Source organism: Ogataea haglerorum (genome assembly GCF_019207285.1).
Source record: "Ogataea haglerorum isolate 81-453-3 chromosome Unknown 81-453-3_NODE_12_length_311171_cov_96.283249, whole genome shotgun sequence".
Lineage (NCBI taxonomy): Eukaryota > Fungi > Ascomycota > Pichiomycetes > Pichiales > Pichiaceae > Ogataea > Ogataea haglerorum.
Window position 1 is genome coordinate 225,388 of NW_025065162.1, and position 15,349 is coordinate 240,736.

The 15,349-nt window shown below is 54.0% G+C and overlaps 8 protein-coding genes across 8 annotated transcripts; 3 read left to right on the plus strand and 5 right to left on the minus strand.

The window, feature by feature from the left end:
- Positions 1 to 7: 7 nt before the first annotated feature.
- Positions 8 to 2,326, minus strand: KL911_004252 (uncharacterized protein; the record flags this gene model as incomplete). The annotated part of the gene is made up of 1 exon (XM_043199523.1): positions 8 to 2,326. The coding sequence occupies one exon, from the start codon at positions 2,324 to 2,326 to the stop codon at positions 8 to 10; it is 2,319 nt and encodes a 772-aa protein (XP_043053076.1).
- Positions 2,327 to 2,384: 58 nt separating this feature from the next.
- On the minus strand, positions 2,385 to 3,545 carry KL911_004253 (uncharacterized protein; the record flags this gene model as incomplete). The annotated part of the gene is made up of 1 exon (XM_043199524.1): positions 2,385 to 3,545. One exon carries the CDS (start codon positions 3,543 to 3,545, stop codon positions 2,385 to 2,387), a length of 1,161 nt encoding a protein of 386 aa, XP_043053077.1.
- Positions 3,546 to 3,744: 199 nt separating this feature from the next.
- On the plus strand, positions 3,745 to 5,109 carry KL911_004254 (uncharacterized protein; the record flags this gene model as incomplete). The annotated part of the gene is made up of 1 exon (XM_043199525.1): positions 3,745 to 5,109. One exon carries the CDS (start codon positions 3,745 to 3,747, stop codon positions 5,107 to 5,109), a length of 1,365 nt encoding a protein of 454 aa, XP_043053078.1.
- Positions 5,110 to 5,170: 61 nt separating this feature from the next.
- KL911_004255 (uncharacterized protein) lies at positions 5,171 to 7,117 on the minus strand (the record flags this gene model as incomplete). The annotated part of the gene is made up of 1 exon (XM_043199526.1): positions 5,171 to 7,117. One exon carries the CDS (start codon positions 7,115 to 7,117, stop codon positions 5,171 to 5,173), a length of 1,947 nt encoding a protein of 648 aa, XP_043053079.1.
- A 409-nt stretch (positions 7,118 to 7,526) lies between these two features.
- KL911_004256 (uncharacterized protein) lies at positions 7,527 to 8,777 on the minus strand (the record flags this gene model as incomplete). Its single annotated transcript, XM_043199527.1, has 1 exon — positions 7,527 to 8,777. One exon carries the CDS (start codon positions 8,775 to 8,777, stop codon positions 7,527 to 7,529), a length of 1,251 nt encoding a protein of 416 aa, XP_043053080.1.
- A 63-nt stretch (positions 8,778 to 8,840) lies between these two features.
- Positions 8,841 to 11,183, plus strand: KL911_004257 (uncharacterized protein; the record flags this gene model as incomplete). The annotated part of the gene is made up of 1 exon (XM_043199528.1): positions 8,841 to 11,183. The coding sequence occupies one exon, from the start codon at positions 8,841 to 8,843 to the stop codon at positions 11,181 to 11,183; it is 2,343 nt and encodes a 780-aa protein (XP_043053081.1).
- Positions 11,184 to 11,452: 269 nt separating this feature from the next.
- Positions 11,453 to 13,330, plus strand: KL911_004258 (uncharacterized protein; the record flags this gene model as incomplete). The annotated part of the gene is made up of 1 exon (XM_043199529.1): positions 11,453 to 13,330. One exon carries the CDS (start codon positions 11,453 to 11,455, stop codon positions 13,328 to 13,330), a length of 1,878 nt encoding a protein of 625 aa, XP_043053082.1.
- A 29-nt stretch (positions 13,331 to 13,359) lies between these two features.
- KL911_004259 (uncharacterized protein) lies at positions 13,360 to 15,318 on the minus strand (the record flags this gene model as incomplete). The annotated part of the gene is made up of 1 exon (XM_043199530.1): positions 13,360 to 15,318. One exon carries the CDS (start codon positions 15,316 to 15,318, stop codon positions 13,360 to 13,362), a length of 1,959 nt encoding a protein of 652 aa, XP_043053083.1.
- Positions 15,319 to 15,349: the final 31 nt, after the last annotated feature.

Genomic DNA, 15,349 nt, shown 5'->3' on the forward strand with positions numbered 1-15,349 from the left:
GTATGGATTATATCAGAGAGTCGTAGGCCGGTGTCGCGGTGCGCAGCTTGGGCGCCATCGTCTTGTTCCAGTCGATTGCGGGCGGCGTTGGCTGCGGCGAAGACACCCGCGTCGCCTTCATCGGCTGCATGACGGCCAACGTCTGCTGGCTGTGCACAGTTTGCGGTTGCGCGCTAGCTGCTCCGAACGACAGGATGTCAGGGGCTGCTGCCTGGGCAGCCGGGGCAGCCGGGGCGACCGGCAGGGCGTACTGCTTGGTAGGCTTGAGGCGCAGCGGCGCCGACTTGGACGGAGCAGCCTGGAAGTCCTCGAAGTCCTCTAAGGGATTGGCAGCTGCGGTAGCAGAGGCAGCAGAGTTGACAACGGCAGGCAGTGGAGACGAGTCTGCGTTTGTCTCCTTGAGCTTCGCAGTGACGGAGTTTCTTAGATACGTCTCTATCTCCCCGATGATGCGGAATATGCCGTCGAGGTCGCTTTTTCTGGACACAAAATTAGTGAGCTTCCAGAGCTGGAAAAAAATCGAGTCACGGATCAGCTCCGACACGTCAACCTCTTGTTTCGCGACAGAGATGGTTGGCGGCGACCTGTTGAGCTTATGAAATAAGCTTTCGTATAACCGCACCATGTTCATCAGCAAGTTTGCGTTCTTGAAGTTCGAGGCTTGCGTGTTCTGTACCAGGGGCAGCAGCTTCTCGACGATGATGTAGTTGTCTAAGTTCTTATCGTTCATCCCGCTGATCATAAGTATGAACGCGTTGATGGTGAGGTTCTTGATTTTCAGCGAGCTTGTTGTGCTGAACAGCTGGCAAACCGCCGGAAATATCTGCGTAGTAATGGCGGAGTATGTTTGGTAGTTGAGGAAGACGGCCAGACTGGTGAGCACTTTCTCCTGCAGCTGGACGGTGCTGGGGTCATTGCTGGCAACCACAGACTTTTCAAAGAGTTTGCTGAGCAGTTTCTGGAACAGCTGTGTGTGTTTGGACCCGAGATCGTTCTCGTTTGCGCCGAGTTTCGTCCTGACGGTGTCAATGTTCGAGACCAGCAAAAGATCGTAGCCAGGCATGTTCTGCTCGTTTAGGATTCTGTTGAGCAGCGGGAAGATCTTGTCGCTGAAGGTGAGCTGCGAGAGTTGGTTGCTGAGGATGAGCAGGTTCTGCGAGGCGAGAATAATGATTTTCTGGTCGTCTTCGCTCACTCTCTTGGCAGAAAGCAACGGGGTGATCAGACCAGACAGCAAGGGAATGAACTTGTTGATGAGGAGAGCGCGCGGGAAGCTGGAGAGGTCCTTCGTCAGATTCGCAAGGTACTCGATCTTCTCCTGCTGCGAGAGTGTCGGGAATTCGTCTATAACATTGAGGATCCGAATGAGGTCGTTGTTGAAGATCTTGGACGCCAGCAGGTCATCAACAGTGAGCGGCGTCTGCAACACGAGCACGTCCTTGTTTGACTCCTGGGTTTCTTTCAGCAGACGGATAAAGATGTCGATGTAGTTTCTGGGAATGCTGTTGAAGCTTGCGTGGTTGTGTAAGTTCGCGGAGCCCAGGATCTGTTTAAGCTTGTTAAACGACCGCTCGTACTCCAACAGGCTCGAGTTCGAGCATTCCAGCAGAGACCGTCCGTCGTTGAACAGGTAGAAAATTAGACAACCAACAGAAAAAAGATCGTTGATGTAATCAACGTTGTGTTTGAGTAGCAAGTTTGGCGACGAGTACTGAAACTCAATGCTCATGAACGACGGAAGCCGCGAGTCCAGCGGATCGACATACTTCTCCTGCACTGCATTCTCCAGCACCTCAATAAACTGCATCCCGGATATTTTCCAGTCAAAGTTCTCCGTCACGAAGACAGAGCTGGGTGTCAGGTTCATGTGGACAGTGTGGACGCTCTGGTGGAGAAACTTGAGTCCCGAGGCTATTTGCAAGAGGCCTTTGGTGATGATGATTTCGTCCAGATCGGACTTGTTGAGCGTCGCCAGATCGTCAACCACGTACTCTGTGACGAACAGCATCTTGTTCTTGTGGTGTTCCAGAGGCTCAATCACCGTCAAAAAGTTCGGGTGCTTGAACTTGGACAGGTTGCCGACGTAGTTGCTCAGCACAGTGCAGATATCGTCCATGAGCATTGTGCGGTTCGTCCTGTTCAGAACCCCGTTGGCCTGGAGACGGGCCTCCAGGTCCTTCTTGCTGAACTGCCAGACCGAAACCTTCTTCTTGGTCGTGCGGTGCTTGGCCGGATAGATCGTCCATGTGTTGTTGGAAACAAACAGCGGATTTGCCGAGACGGAATAACTCGACTCGATTCCGCTCCCTTTAAATACTTTGAACATAAATCACCGGAAGTAAATTGAATATAGAAACTAAAAAAATAAAAAAAAACATTTCTGTCTACACTATCACACACTTGTCCGGCTTCGAGTCCTGTTTAGCCGCCCTCTTGTCCTTGGATTTCTCGCGCTTAGCGCGCTCAGCCTCGTACTCGCGCTGGATGTCGCGTGCGAGCCGCTCGTCCTCCTGGCTCTGCAGTTGCGCAGCCAGCTGTTCGTCTGCTCCCGCAATAGGATCGTCTCCATAAACAGCCTCCTCCGCGTGTTCCTGCGGCTTGTCTGACTCGTCCTCACGAACCTCGAAATAGCCGTTTAGCAGCTCATCGTCCGAGCCCTTCACAGTCTTCAATTCCTCCCAAACAATGCCGCTCCCGTAGCCCTCGTCGTTCGCCAGAAGATACAGCCTGTTGTCGAGCTTGTACAGCGTGTTGAAGTGGTCGTTGCGGAAAAATATCACAAACGCGTTGTTCGGGACCAGCTCGGAGTCCGTCTTGAGCGTCTCGAGCCCAGCCTCCGTCAGCTGCGTGCTGTTCTGCGACAGAAAGTCTCTGTACAGCACGTACTTGTGCAGCACCTCCCGCTCTGCGTCGTCCACCTCGAGCCCCAAGACCTCGCTCGCCGGCATCGTCTCCAGCGCCACGCCGCTGTGCCTGTCTATCACGCTGATTAGAAAATCCTGGATCTTGTCAAACGTGTCGTACTCGGCCCACGGCTCCCTCATGAGAAACCCGTGCACCATCTTGAGGTCAAACAGGTCCAGCAGCTGCAAGATGCTGGCTGTCTGGTCCCCGAAATTGGCAACGACGGCGTTGTCGAGCTTCAAATTCACGTTGAGGCCCGTTCCAAGCTGCGGCAACACGTTCAGAATGGCCCCGATGTCCACGGAGACGCCTCTTGTCTCGTTGAGCGTGAGCATCAGGTGGGTCAACTCATTGAGCAGCGAGCTCAGACTGACTTCTCTCGACAGCAGCATCTTCTTGAGCGAGAACAGCATGCTTGGCGGGATGCTGTTGCCGGCCTTTATCGATGTGCTGGACCCCTTCTTACCCACTGTGCTCCACTCCTCGCTGGATATCTCGCTCGACAAGATCAGGGTGTTGACAAGGGAAATCACGAAACAGGGCCCATTCTGGTTCTGCATGAGGACGTTGTTCATGTGGTACTGGCCGAGCCAGTCGCGCCAGTTGATTGTTTTTGTGCGGAACTTGAGGTCGTCTTCCATGGTAAAAGATTATTTGGCACGAATACTTTTTTTGTGGGGCGCAGCGTGCTTGGCGGGGGAGGACGCGGTATCCTGGGGCATGCTCAATTTTTCTGTGCTACGATAGAAATGAACAGTGAACTACTCTGTGGGTCCTATCTCCGGCTGAGTGCGCCTCTGTTTACTAAATAATAAATAATTAGTCAGAAAAACGTTTAAAATGTTTTCTCGACTGTTGGCGGCCCCCGCGCGCTGCCGTCGATTCGGGACGCTTTCCTGTCTGCGGAACGAGGCGCTGCCGCTCACCTCCGACCCCCAGCAGTATGACCAGGAAGGTCGCGTGATTGAGCTTCTGAAAAGCATCAGTCCCAAGCCAGTGCCCAAATCAAAGTTCCCCTACAAGGAGGCTGCAGATAGGTCGAAACGGTCGTTTCTGCCGCGCGTGCCCGAGCTGAATAAGCATACCGTCAACAGGTACATTTATGAGCTGACTAACTTCACGTACGCTCACGGAACTCGCGTGCTGATCAAGGAACTGCTGGCGCAGGTGGTCGAGTCGACGCCGGACCTGCTCTCCAAACAGTCTTATCTGGACATTGTGCAAGACATGCACTTCTACCTAGACGATGCTGGTGCAGAGGAGACGATGGACCGTATGGAGGAGTCTACGGCGTTCAAACGCGACATCGACTTCCACAACGTGATGATGGCCTTCACAGTGGGCAAGACGACCTACGACGGCAGAATTGAGCGACTGCAAAAACTCGCAGCACAGGGGGTCCACGCAAACGCCAATACGTGGTACTATCTCTTCCGCGCTCTCAGAACACACTCCAAACGGTTTGAGCTGCTGGAGCTGATGCCCGAGTACGGCGTCGACCAGGAACCGGTGTTTCGCAGCGCAGTTCACAGCCTGTCGAGAAAGTGCGGATACCGCGAGCTGATCGACTTCTACAATGCGCACGGCTACACTCTGGACAACATGGACACTTATATGCTGAACAGGCTCTGCCGGGCCTATCTGAACGAGGGCGCCGTTGCTGAGGCGTTCGACCTAGCGCACGACATGCACATGTCGGCACGAGCCAGGGCCAACCTGGGAACGTTCTCGGTTTTCAACACATACTTCATCAATAGAAACGAGATATACAACTCCATAGCGTTCTGCCACAAGTTCCAGCACCAGTTCAAAATGAAAGCGAGCCACCTCCTTGCATACGAGCTTATAGACAAATATTTGACCCGATGTACATACTTCGAACACTGGCCGCAGCTCACGCGGTACATGGTGCACATTCTCACGCACAACACAGCACACAAGAACTTCCTACGGGATGGACATTTCAAGCTTTTGGCCAACTACGCTCGAATACACGGACTTCAAGATTTTGTGTGCAGGGCAGTGGAGCCTGAAGACCTGGCGTTCGGCCAGGAGATGTGGAAGGCACTGCATTGGCCTAGAAATGTGATTCCGTCGTCGTTGGACCAGAATAGCGAAAAATTCATCGAAATGGCCAAACTCATCTCACCGACCCCAAAAACAGACAAGGACTTAAACCCATCAGATATATTAAAGTCTAGCTAGCATAGTTATATTGCGGATGGTGAATAGCAATATGTGTTTCATAAAATGTATTAAACGTGTATTAAGCTTGTTTAATCCTCTTCTTGTCCTCCGAAGACGGCGAGCTGTCTCTTCTCTTTTTGCTTGAAAACGTGCTGGTCCGCGAAGACGCGGAGTCTGTGTAGGATTGGCTGGACTCTTGCTGAGAAGGATTGTAGATTTCGCCAAAGTTGTCATCAGTGGTCAAAGACGGATCGACACCGCCGTTTGGGGTCTGCGGAAGTAAAAAATCGTCCATTCTAAAATCATCCATAAGTGGCTGTTGGGTAGCGTTGTTCTCGTCCGGAAGTTTTGAGCTGGCCAGCCGCGATATCCAGTCGTTAATCTGCCGGATCGAGCTTTGCTGCTTGTTCAGCTGCTCGTTGATGTTTCCCATGAGATATTCAGGAGGCATATGAGCATCTGTGTCTTGTTGCAAAGGAGTTGCAGAGGAGAGCGCAGAAGGGGTGGCGGGAACGGAGGATTGCGGCATTTGCGGAGTGATCTCCGGGAAGTAAGAACGAGGCGAATTGGCCATTGAAACAGGCGACTGGAAGTTCGGTAACGGATGTTGGAACTGAGGCGTTCCTTGGAATGGATGCGGCCTATAGCCGTCGAGCTGTTCACTGTTCTGGTTTTCGGGTCCTCTGCGAATCTCCTGAATTGGCGAGTCGCTGGCGTCCGAACCATTGTGACCACTCTGACTGCTGGATGTGTCTCTCGAGGTCGACTTGGACCCGTTATTGTGTGCTCTGTGAGTCAGCATCAATCTGCTGTTGCCATTTTGAGGCTGGTAGTACGAGCCAGGCTGGTGGTGCATCGGCTGGTGCATGTCGAAATCAGGTCCATGTGGATGGTGTTGCTGTCCCTGTGCGTCTCTTTTCGAGGCCATCTCGAGAAACTCGCTGGGAGCCCCTCCGGCATTTTCCAAGAACTTGGACGACCCACCATATAAGGTGACAAGGAATCGCAGAATCTTGTCTAGAGTCTCGGATTGAGCTTTATGTCTTTCTCTAGCCATGTAATTCTCTTTCCAAAGAAGCTCGTTGTCCTGAACGAGTCTACTCAGGTCGTCAGCAATCATCCTCTGTTTCTGCTTCATCGACTCCAGCTCCATCAACAGAGTGTTGATGTCGATGTCGTCGTCCTCCTCCTTGGAAGACCGGTTTCTAACAATGTTGTCCAACAGGTGCTCCTTGTCCTTGATGAAGTTTGGATTTTCAAACTGCCAAACTTCTTCACCCTGAACAAGAGACCCTGAATTGACATCCTGAATTTTGTGCCAGCCGTACATGTTCAACTGTCTCACAAAGGAAGCAAAGTTATTGTGCTTGAAGTACTTGGGCAAGACATGTCTCATAAAGCTCTCTCTGTCGCTCACCTGGAACGCCTTTCCGTCAGGAAGCCACGAGATGTATTTAGAATTGGAAGGATCGTTAACCATGTTCCATAGCTTCATGACAAAAGCGGGCCGTTTTGGAGGTCCGGACATCTGGTTCTGGAGCTTCTTAGGTTTGGGTTTTTTAAATGGCAAAGATTTCACGTTTGAGTTGGTCGTTCCAGACGGCATTTGGGGATTGTCATAGTACGGCAATGACGCATGGGGGTTGTATCTCGAAATCATATAGTTATTTCCATTGATACCGTTTGCATACGGGTTACTGTGCCGTGCGTCTGGTTTGATGGAAATGGACGGTTGCGATGACGTGATGAGCGGAGTATGCGGAAGATGGTCTCCGGTGTTCGACTCGTCGCCCAAAGAGGGCACATCTGATATAGGAAAAGGGTATATACCATTGGACGTGTTGCTTGTGGGAGTTGTGCCTGTGGCGGTGGAAATTGGATCTAAAAGTTCATTGTCCGTGAGGTTGGGAATGTTGCTATCAAACTGGTTGCCTCCAGACTTGTCTGTGATTTCTTCGATCTGTGGCGAGCCGTGCAATTGATCAACAACCTCGCCGGGGTTCACGCTTGGTCGGAAAGCGCCCATGAATATGTGGATGAAAGGTCAAGGGATTCTTGGGAAGGCTGTAGACATACACCTGTATTTTGGCTACCCGGCCTTGTCTTGCCTTGAAAACTAGGTCAGCTTGATGTTTGTGCTCTTCGGCTCCAATTAGTGGGCACACAAGGGGACAAACTGGTGTCGGTGTCAAGAACGGTGTGATATGAACGGACAAAAATACGTAGCTAGCAGCCGTAAACGCAGAATACAAGCCTCGTCAATAGTTGATAATTTGGGAAAACAAAAAGGGAAATGATGCTTGCTAGAAATATCTACAAGGTGCGGGGTGTGCGGACGTCGGCTGACGAGTTCAGTGAAAATTTTGACTTCCTAGGAACACATGCTGCCGCTACCGTGGCGGTGTACGGATGTCCTGCGTTTCATGCTACTCTATCTATGACGACGACGTGAGGCCGCCAGGAACCACTTTGAACGACAGGATGTCGTTCTTGCCCACGTCCACCGTGTCGTCGACGCTGATGCGTTTGCCCTCGACGCCCTCGATCGCCGCAACCGTCACCTCACCCATGATCTGCCGTGCTACCTTGCCGACGCTCGTGCCCTTCTTGACCAGCGTGCAGTCTCGGAACACGTGGTTGCCGGAACTGCCCGTGAACGTCTGTATGTTTCTGACGGTGAAAACGGGCACCAGGTCCAGAATCTTCACCGCTTCCTGTAGCACCTGCACCACGCCAGTAGAGCCGAAACGGAACAGCACCAGGTCTCTGATGTTATCGATGCGCTGCAATAGTTTCTCGTCCAGCGGCCTCAGCCCGCTGTCCGGACCCAGATCCTCGAGCGTGTCTATGAACTCTGTGCCCTCCTCGTAGCGGATGTAGTTTTGCTTGGCCAGCCGGCGCAGAAACACCTCTGTCACGGCACTCGTGAGCACTGCCTTCGAGTCTGGGTACTTCAGCAGGATCTTGCTCACGTTCTTGTCTGCGTCCGGATGGTCGATCTTGTTGAGCGCCAATACCGTCGGGAACTTGAACTTCATGAAGTGCTGCACCACTGTCGTGATCCAGTGGTCGTCCCATTGCTCCAAAGGGGGCAGGTTCGGTATCGAGTCGACTGCCTTGGCGATCAGGCTTGCTGAGGCCCCGTACCCGCCAAACTGCGCCCGCAGCGTGTCGACGATCGACGACTTGGTGGCCGTGTGTCGTCTTACGATCGACCCCCATCTTTTTTTCAGGTTATTCTCGATCCACAGCCGGATCTCGTCCTGCAGCCACTCCACGTCCTGCACAGGGTCGTATCCACGCGTGGCCTTGCCCTCCGCGTCGGTCGTCCCAGAAACGTCCACGACGTGGATCAGGGCGTCGGCCTGGCGAAGGTCGTCGAGGAACTTGTTCCCCAGCCCGAGCCCCTGGGAAGCGCCTGGAATTAGCCCCGCCACGTCGAGCAGCTCGACAGGCACGTGCCGTTTGCCGCCAGAACACCACCCGTAGTTCGGCTTGCACAGGTCCTGCTTGCCGAATCGCGCACACGCACAGTCCACCTGGAGATACCCTGTTGCGCGGTTCGGGTCGATCGTCGTGAACGGAAAGGCGCCGATCTTGGCGTTTGCATCGGTCAGCGAGTTCAGCGTCGTCGACTTGCCGCTCGACGGCTTGCCAACAATTCCGATGAGCGGGTCTCTCCCCATAAAATAAAATGAGTAATTTTAATTAGAGTATTTCGTTTAATTTATTTTATTTTCTCCATCTGCATGTCCCTCCTAGCATTCCAATCGCTCTCTGCAGATGAGAAAATTGTGCAAATCGACTTGATCAAGCTAGCCGTGCTGGGCAACGACAGAGAGAAAGCTAAGTTGCAGGACAGTTTCGGGGTCCTGGGCGAGATCCTGCTGACCGAGTCGAACAAGACGCTTCTGCAAAACACAGCTATCATCGTCCAGTCTTTCAGTTATCTGCGCACCAACGTCGAGTTTCTGCTGCGGTTCAACATCTTTGAGGTGCTCGTGAAAAGCACGATCCGTTATCCGGCCGTTTTAGCAGAGATCAACTTCCGCACGCTGATCGACCTGCTCTCCACAAATTCGCTGTCGGAAAAATACCAGGACGAGCGGGAATACGCGCAGTTTGTGGGCGTCCTGGCAGGCATTCTGCGCGACCCGGCCGCTTCGCCCGCCCTGCTGTTCAACACCTACCTGCTGATTCCGTTTCTGCGCCACACAGAGCTGCTGTGGCAGCTGTACCGGCCGCTCATGAGACGGCTGGCCCAGGTCGTTTCGCCGGTCTTCCAGCAGACGTTGCGGCTGAATTGCCCCTCGGGCGACGTCTCAGTGCTCAAACGGTTTCCGGAGTGCGTCGAGCTGCCGCGTACGCTGCCGGAACACGCGTTCGAGGCGCTGTCGAACGATCTGAGTCCACCGCTGTACGCTCTCGCACATTTGTTGGCTTTGATCGACCGCGCAGACCTGAACTTGCCGCTGCCGCTGTACTTTGTGCTCACCACGTTTCTCGGCTCGTACGACCTCAATGTCAAGCTCAGCAGCGTCAACGTGCTGGTGCAATACACCAAAAAGCATATACGCAATCCGAAGGAAAGAACAACGAGCCACGCGCGGCTGATCGAGGCGCTTGTGCATCTGATCAGCCGCACCAAGGACTCGCACGGCCCGGAGTACACGCTCAGCTCGAACTACAAGATCCCGCGCACAATGTCGCCGCTGTATCTGCTGTCGCAGATTGCCGAGGAGGACCCGAGCAACAGCGACGCGCTCGTGGAGGTGAACTTTGTCGACACGATCGCGTCGATCGTCACCGCGAATTACAGCTCAGACCGCACGTTTCTGGACGAAGACACCCTGTACAAGATTTCGGACTCGCTGCTGATTCTGAGCTGCATTGCCGGGCTGCGCGAGGACTACCGCGAGCTGGTGATCCGGTACGACGTCGCGCCTGTGATTGTGGACTCGATCACGCGGCACGCGAAAATCTACCGCGAGCTGGACAGCCGCAAGCCCACGCCCGCTGACGTGGGCGTGCTCAAGCTATCGAACCGCATTACCCTGTCGAGCTGCTACCTGCTGCGATCGTTGTCGCGGTCGGCCAGTTTGCTGCGCACGTACTTGGTGGAGCTGAAGCTGGTGCGCAAGCTGGTGGACTTGCTGCACATCCCAGACGATATTATCGAGAACTGTCCGGACGAGCTGCGCCTGGACGAGATCCGGCTCAAGTCTGTGGTACTGGGCATTGTGTCCAACTCGATTGTGGAGTTTTCTGCCGTCAAGCACGAGCTCGCGTCTGACGAGCTTGCGCTGCTGCTGCGCCGATTCATTTACGAGTCGCGCTACGACTCCCTGCGCATGAACTCGCTCTGGGTCATCAAGAACTCGCTGTTTGGCGGAAACCGCGAGTCGAAGGAGAACTTCCAGACGACTGTCAGTCTGGACAAGATCTTTGAGCTGTGCGGCGACCCGAACGAGCGGATTCAGGAGCACTCGTTCGACATTTTGCGAAACCTCGCCGTGGGCCATTTCAACTACGCAAATAAGATCATGGCCGACTTTTCTGCGTCCGAGCTCGCCAGACGCACGGGCCAGTCCTCATTCCTGGACTTTTTGTGCGCGCATTTGGAGAAAACATCCAATCCAGACGTCATTGTGGCCATTATCTATGTGGTGGTGCATCTGGCCGCGTCCAACGAGAACAACCGCGCACTGATCATGTGCAACCAGCGCCTGCTAAAGAAACTGGTCGGGTTCTTGGAGTACTCGGAACGCGTGCCGGACGACGAGGACCATTGGAAGATCCGGCTGAGTGTGGTGTGGGCAGTGCTGAATTTGAGCTGGCGCGAGGAAACTACGGGGTCAGACCTCGACAACGACGACGACGACAGCGGCGAGGACATGGACGTCGACGCGGGCGACGGATCCGACTTCCGTCGGTTTCTGAGCCCGAAGAACCGCGCGCTGCGGCTGATCGAGCTTGGATTTTACGACGCTATCCGCACGCTGAATAACCACTGCACGATCTCCGACTTCAAGGAGCGCGCACGGATGGCCATCTTCAACCTCGTGCTGTACGAAAACAAGAACAAGAGCTGAGTTTCGCAGCTGTGTCGGGCCTGTTTCAGGTTTATTTATAGCATTCGCTACGACATTGGGTCGTTCTCGGTGCACTGTGCCTGGTTGCAAAATTCCTTTGAGGTCCAAATTAGGAATGCCGGATCTGAGGCTAAAAAAAAAATCGTTCGGGCTCCCAAATCGGGGCTTCAAAGGACGACGTTTGAGTATTTCAGACGTCTCATATTTCGAAACAGAACTGATAGGCCAGGGTATATAAGGCTGGGCATTCAAATGACGGATAACAAAGCATGAGAGTCCTGTCTTCGCTCGTTATACTTCTTGCCACGGCTCTGGCAGAGGAGTACACCACACTCACTTCGAAATACTGCTACGCCGGCGGCCTCGTTTGCAAAACCACCACCGATTACGGCTCTATCACCACCGTCACCGCAAATCGCGCAACTGTGACCACATACGTCCCCGTCACTTACGTTCCAACACTGGTCACCGTGGATGGTAAGGAGACTTGGCAGCAGGTCAGCTACTCGACGTCTGTCAACGACTATGGCCAAGAGACGGTCGTGGTCACCTACTGCGACATTTCGTCGCAGACTTCCAGCAGAGTCACCTCCCTTGTGTCCTGCGACGTGCCGTTCACACAGACCGAGGGTATTACCATCACGACGACCGGATGGGACGGGCACGTGAGCACGGTCACGAGCGCCACCACCTACGTCACCTCGAGGGCCTGTCCGACCACATTAACGTGCGAGACGTGCAAGACCACCTCGTCGACGTCGTCCTCTGCCTCCTCGACATTGTCTTCTTCCTCATCTGTGTCGACCACGTCCTCCACTTCAATCTCGTCTTCCACCACCTCGTCCACGTCGACTACTTCTTCCACATCCTCTGCGTCGTCGTCGTCATCATCTAGTACATCCAAGCTGACCTCCTCGTCCTCCTCCACTTCCTCCACATCATCATCTGCCTCTTCCTCCTCATCCACTTCCTCAACTCACTCAACATCCACGATGAGCTCAAGCTCATCGTCCTCCCTGTCATCCACGTTGTCGACTCCGGCCTCGACGTTTTCGACGTCATCTACATCGTTAACATCTTCCATCCCACCTTCGACACCTTCCACTACGTCCGCGTGGTCTTCGTCGACCGCGTCGTCCACCCTGTCGAACTCCTCCTCCAGCTCTTCCTTCAGCTATACTTCCAGTTCTACCTCCACCTCTACCTCCACCTCTACCTCCAGCTCCTCCATCACCAGCTTCTCCACATGGTCATCCATCTCGTCAAGCTCCACAACGCCATTATCGAACTCGACCAGCTCCATCTCAAGCCCTGTCTCCTCCTCCTCCTCCTCCTCCTCCACACTCCTCTCCACCTCCTGGTACAGCTGCAACCAGCCCTATGTGGCCACGATCACCGTCACTGCCGGCAGTTCCAGCTCTCTCTCCACGTACACCACGTCGTCCGCCTGCCCAACTGCCACTGAGTCCAGCACCGTCACAACGTGCACAGAGTGCAACAAAGACGTCCATGTGAGTTCTCATTCGGAGCCGGTCCAGTACTCCAGCACGTGGGTGACAGAAGTTTCTGCCTCGACGACGACGGAGACCGTTTGCACCGAGTGCAAGACTAGCGAATCGGTGGTGGAGACGACAGTGACGAACGAAACAACCACGTACGTGACTACCTGTCCAGAGTCTAGCGAAACTACACAGCCGCCAGAGACGAGCTCCGCTCCAGCAACATCTGCAAACACAACCCCAGCTACCTCGAGCTCCTCACTGGCAGAGACAAGCCAAACGGAAAGCTCATCTGAAACTCCAAAAACACCGTCAGCGACAGCCTTTGAAACAAGTACATCAGTTTCCTCGTCTACAGAGACTCCAGCACACGTCACAAGCTCCAGCTCTGGAATCGCTTCGTCTTTGGTCTCTACACCTCACACCCAGATCTCGATTACGGTGGTGAAATCGTGCACGGAGGAGAAGTGCCAGCCGCCAACGACGGGCAGCCCTGTGGTGCAATCCGGCTCCACGCTGGCCTCAACGCTTCGCACCTCCGCCAGTTCCGTTTCCTCGCTCCAGCCGCTGTCGTTCTTTCAGGGCGCAGCATCGTCTGCGTCGATCTCGTATTTCTCGTTCTTTTTGCTTCTCGTCCCATTCATATAGTTATACAATGCAATAGCAATCAATAGCAATCATTCACTTTCGATCTCCATCACCGCGTCGTCGTCGTCGCTCGAGTCCTCTCCCTGTTTCAGGTCCTCAGCGATCATGTCGAGGTCTCTCCTGTTGTCCTCACCAATGAACTTGAGGTTTCTGGTAGGCTTGTTGATCGGTGTCTGGAACGCAGACTTCTGCGGCAGCGGCTCGTCCAGCAGCAGTTTATTGTTCATCTGCAGATTGCTTTCGAGCGCCTTGTTCAGCAGATCCAGCGCGATCGGGTCGTTGGGCTGGATCGACAGCGCCACGTGCAGCGTCTCGATCGCCTTGGAGATCTTGCCCATCTTCAGATGCAGTAGCCCAATCGCAGAGTAGATGTTGACATCGTTGCGCGAAATGCGCAAAACCTTGTTGAAATGGCTAAGCGACTTATCCAGCATGTTCAGCCGCCTGTACACGTGACCAAGGTTGCAGTGAATCGACGACCAGGCCTTGGCATTCGAGTCCAGTGTACTGGCAGCTGCGAGCGCTTTTTGAAAGAAACTCTCGGCCTTGGCCAGCTGCAAGCGGCGGTAGTGCAGCACGCCAAGCTCATTGAGCAGCAGCGGGTCGGTCGGGCAGATCGAGTACGCCGACATGAGGTACTCCTGCGAGAGCGTGAGGTTGTTCATTTGCAAATACTGCATGCCCAAAAACAGGTTAGGAAGGTGGATGCCGGGGAAGAGACGCGAGGCGGTAGCGTAGGCGCTAATCGCCTGTTCGTGCTCTCCCTCTGCAGCAAATGTGTGCGAAAAGCCAATCCACGCCGGCCCAAAGTTAGGATGGATCATCGAGGCTTTGGAAAAAAAGACTCGCGCCTCGTTCGTCTTCTTGATTGAAAAGTAGTAGATACCAATGGCCAGCCATGTGATATGGTGATTAGGATAGTTTTCTGCCAGCTTGTGAGCCATCAGGAACAGCTTGTTTTTACCTCCCAGCTCATGCAAACAGCTGAGATAATTGGGCAGCACGGAGAGGTTTAACCCGTCGTGATTGATGATCTGCTCACACAGGTCGAGACACTGCTGGAACTTACACTGAATGAACAGCAGGTCAGCACGGCTGAGCAGGATGTCCAGATTCTCACCCAAATTGTACTCCTCCTTGAGCCGCTGTTCGGCCTCCTCGAAGGTGGCCATGTTCTTATACTTGTTGAGTCGCGTCGTGTAGAGCAGCTTCACGAGCTCGTTGTTGTTGTCTGCGTCGTCAAAGTTCAGCTCGCTCAAAAGCTCCCACTCCTCGTCGGGCGACATCAGATGGTTGCTGATGAGCTCGTTGAATGCTTCAAAACACTTCACGTCCACCAACACTGCCTCTTTGTAGCACTCCTTGGCCCTGTCGAAGTTATTCTGTTTACTGTACGCGAGCCCGCGCAAGTAGCACATCGACGCCTCCAGTTTGACGCCGCCATCCGGGTTCTTCACCGAGTGATCTGTCTTGAACGGATTCACCTCGCCAATGACGTCCAGCGCCTCGTCGTATTTTTCAAGCTTGACCAAACACAGGCCCGCTAGGTACCTACAGCTCACAGACTCCTCAAAGTGCGGGCCTGATAGCAAATTGCGCGCAATCTGGTAGTTTCCGTTGGCGAAATGCACCTGGGCGAGCCAAAAGGCGTCGTTCGGATCGCCCGTTAGCGACAGCACTTTGTCTCCAATGTAGATTGCTGTGTTGTAATGGTGCTGCATCAGGGCATCGTGGCGCCACAGTCGCAGCTTGTCGGCCTGTGTGAGAGGCGTCTCCTCGTCCTCGTCCTTGCTGGTCAGCGTGCTGAGCTTGCTGTTGACGGACTTGGAGACGTTGGGGGACGAGAACACCCGGTGATGGGCGTTCTGCTGCTGGTTGACGCTCAGGCCGAGCAGGTTGGGCGGGGTCTGGAAGTATTCCTTAGATCGCTTGTTGGTTACGAGCGGCGAGATCGTCAGCGTCGACGTGTTGGGGCTGTTTGTGGACATGGTTTTGCGCGATTCAAAAGAAGGATCAACA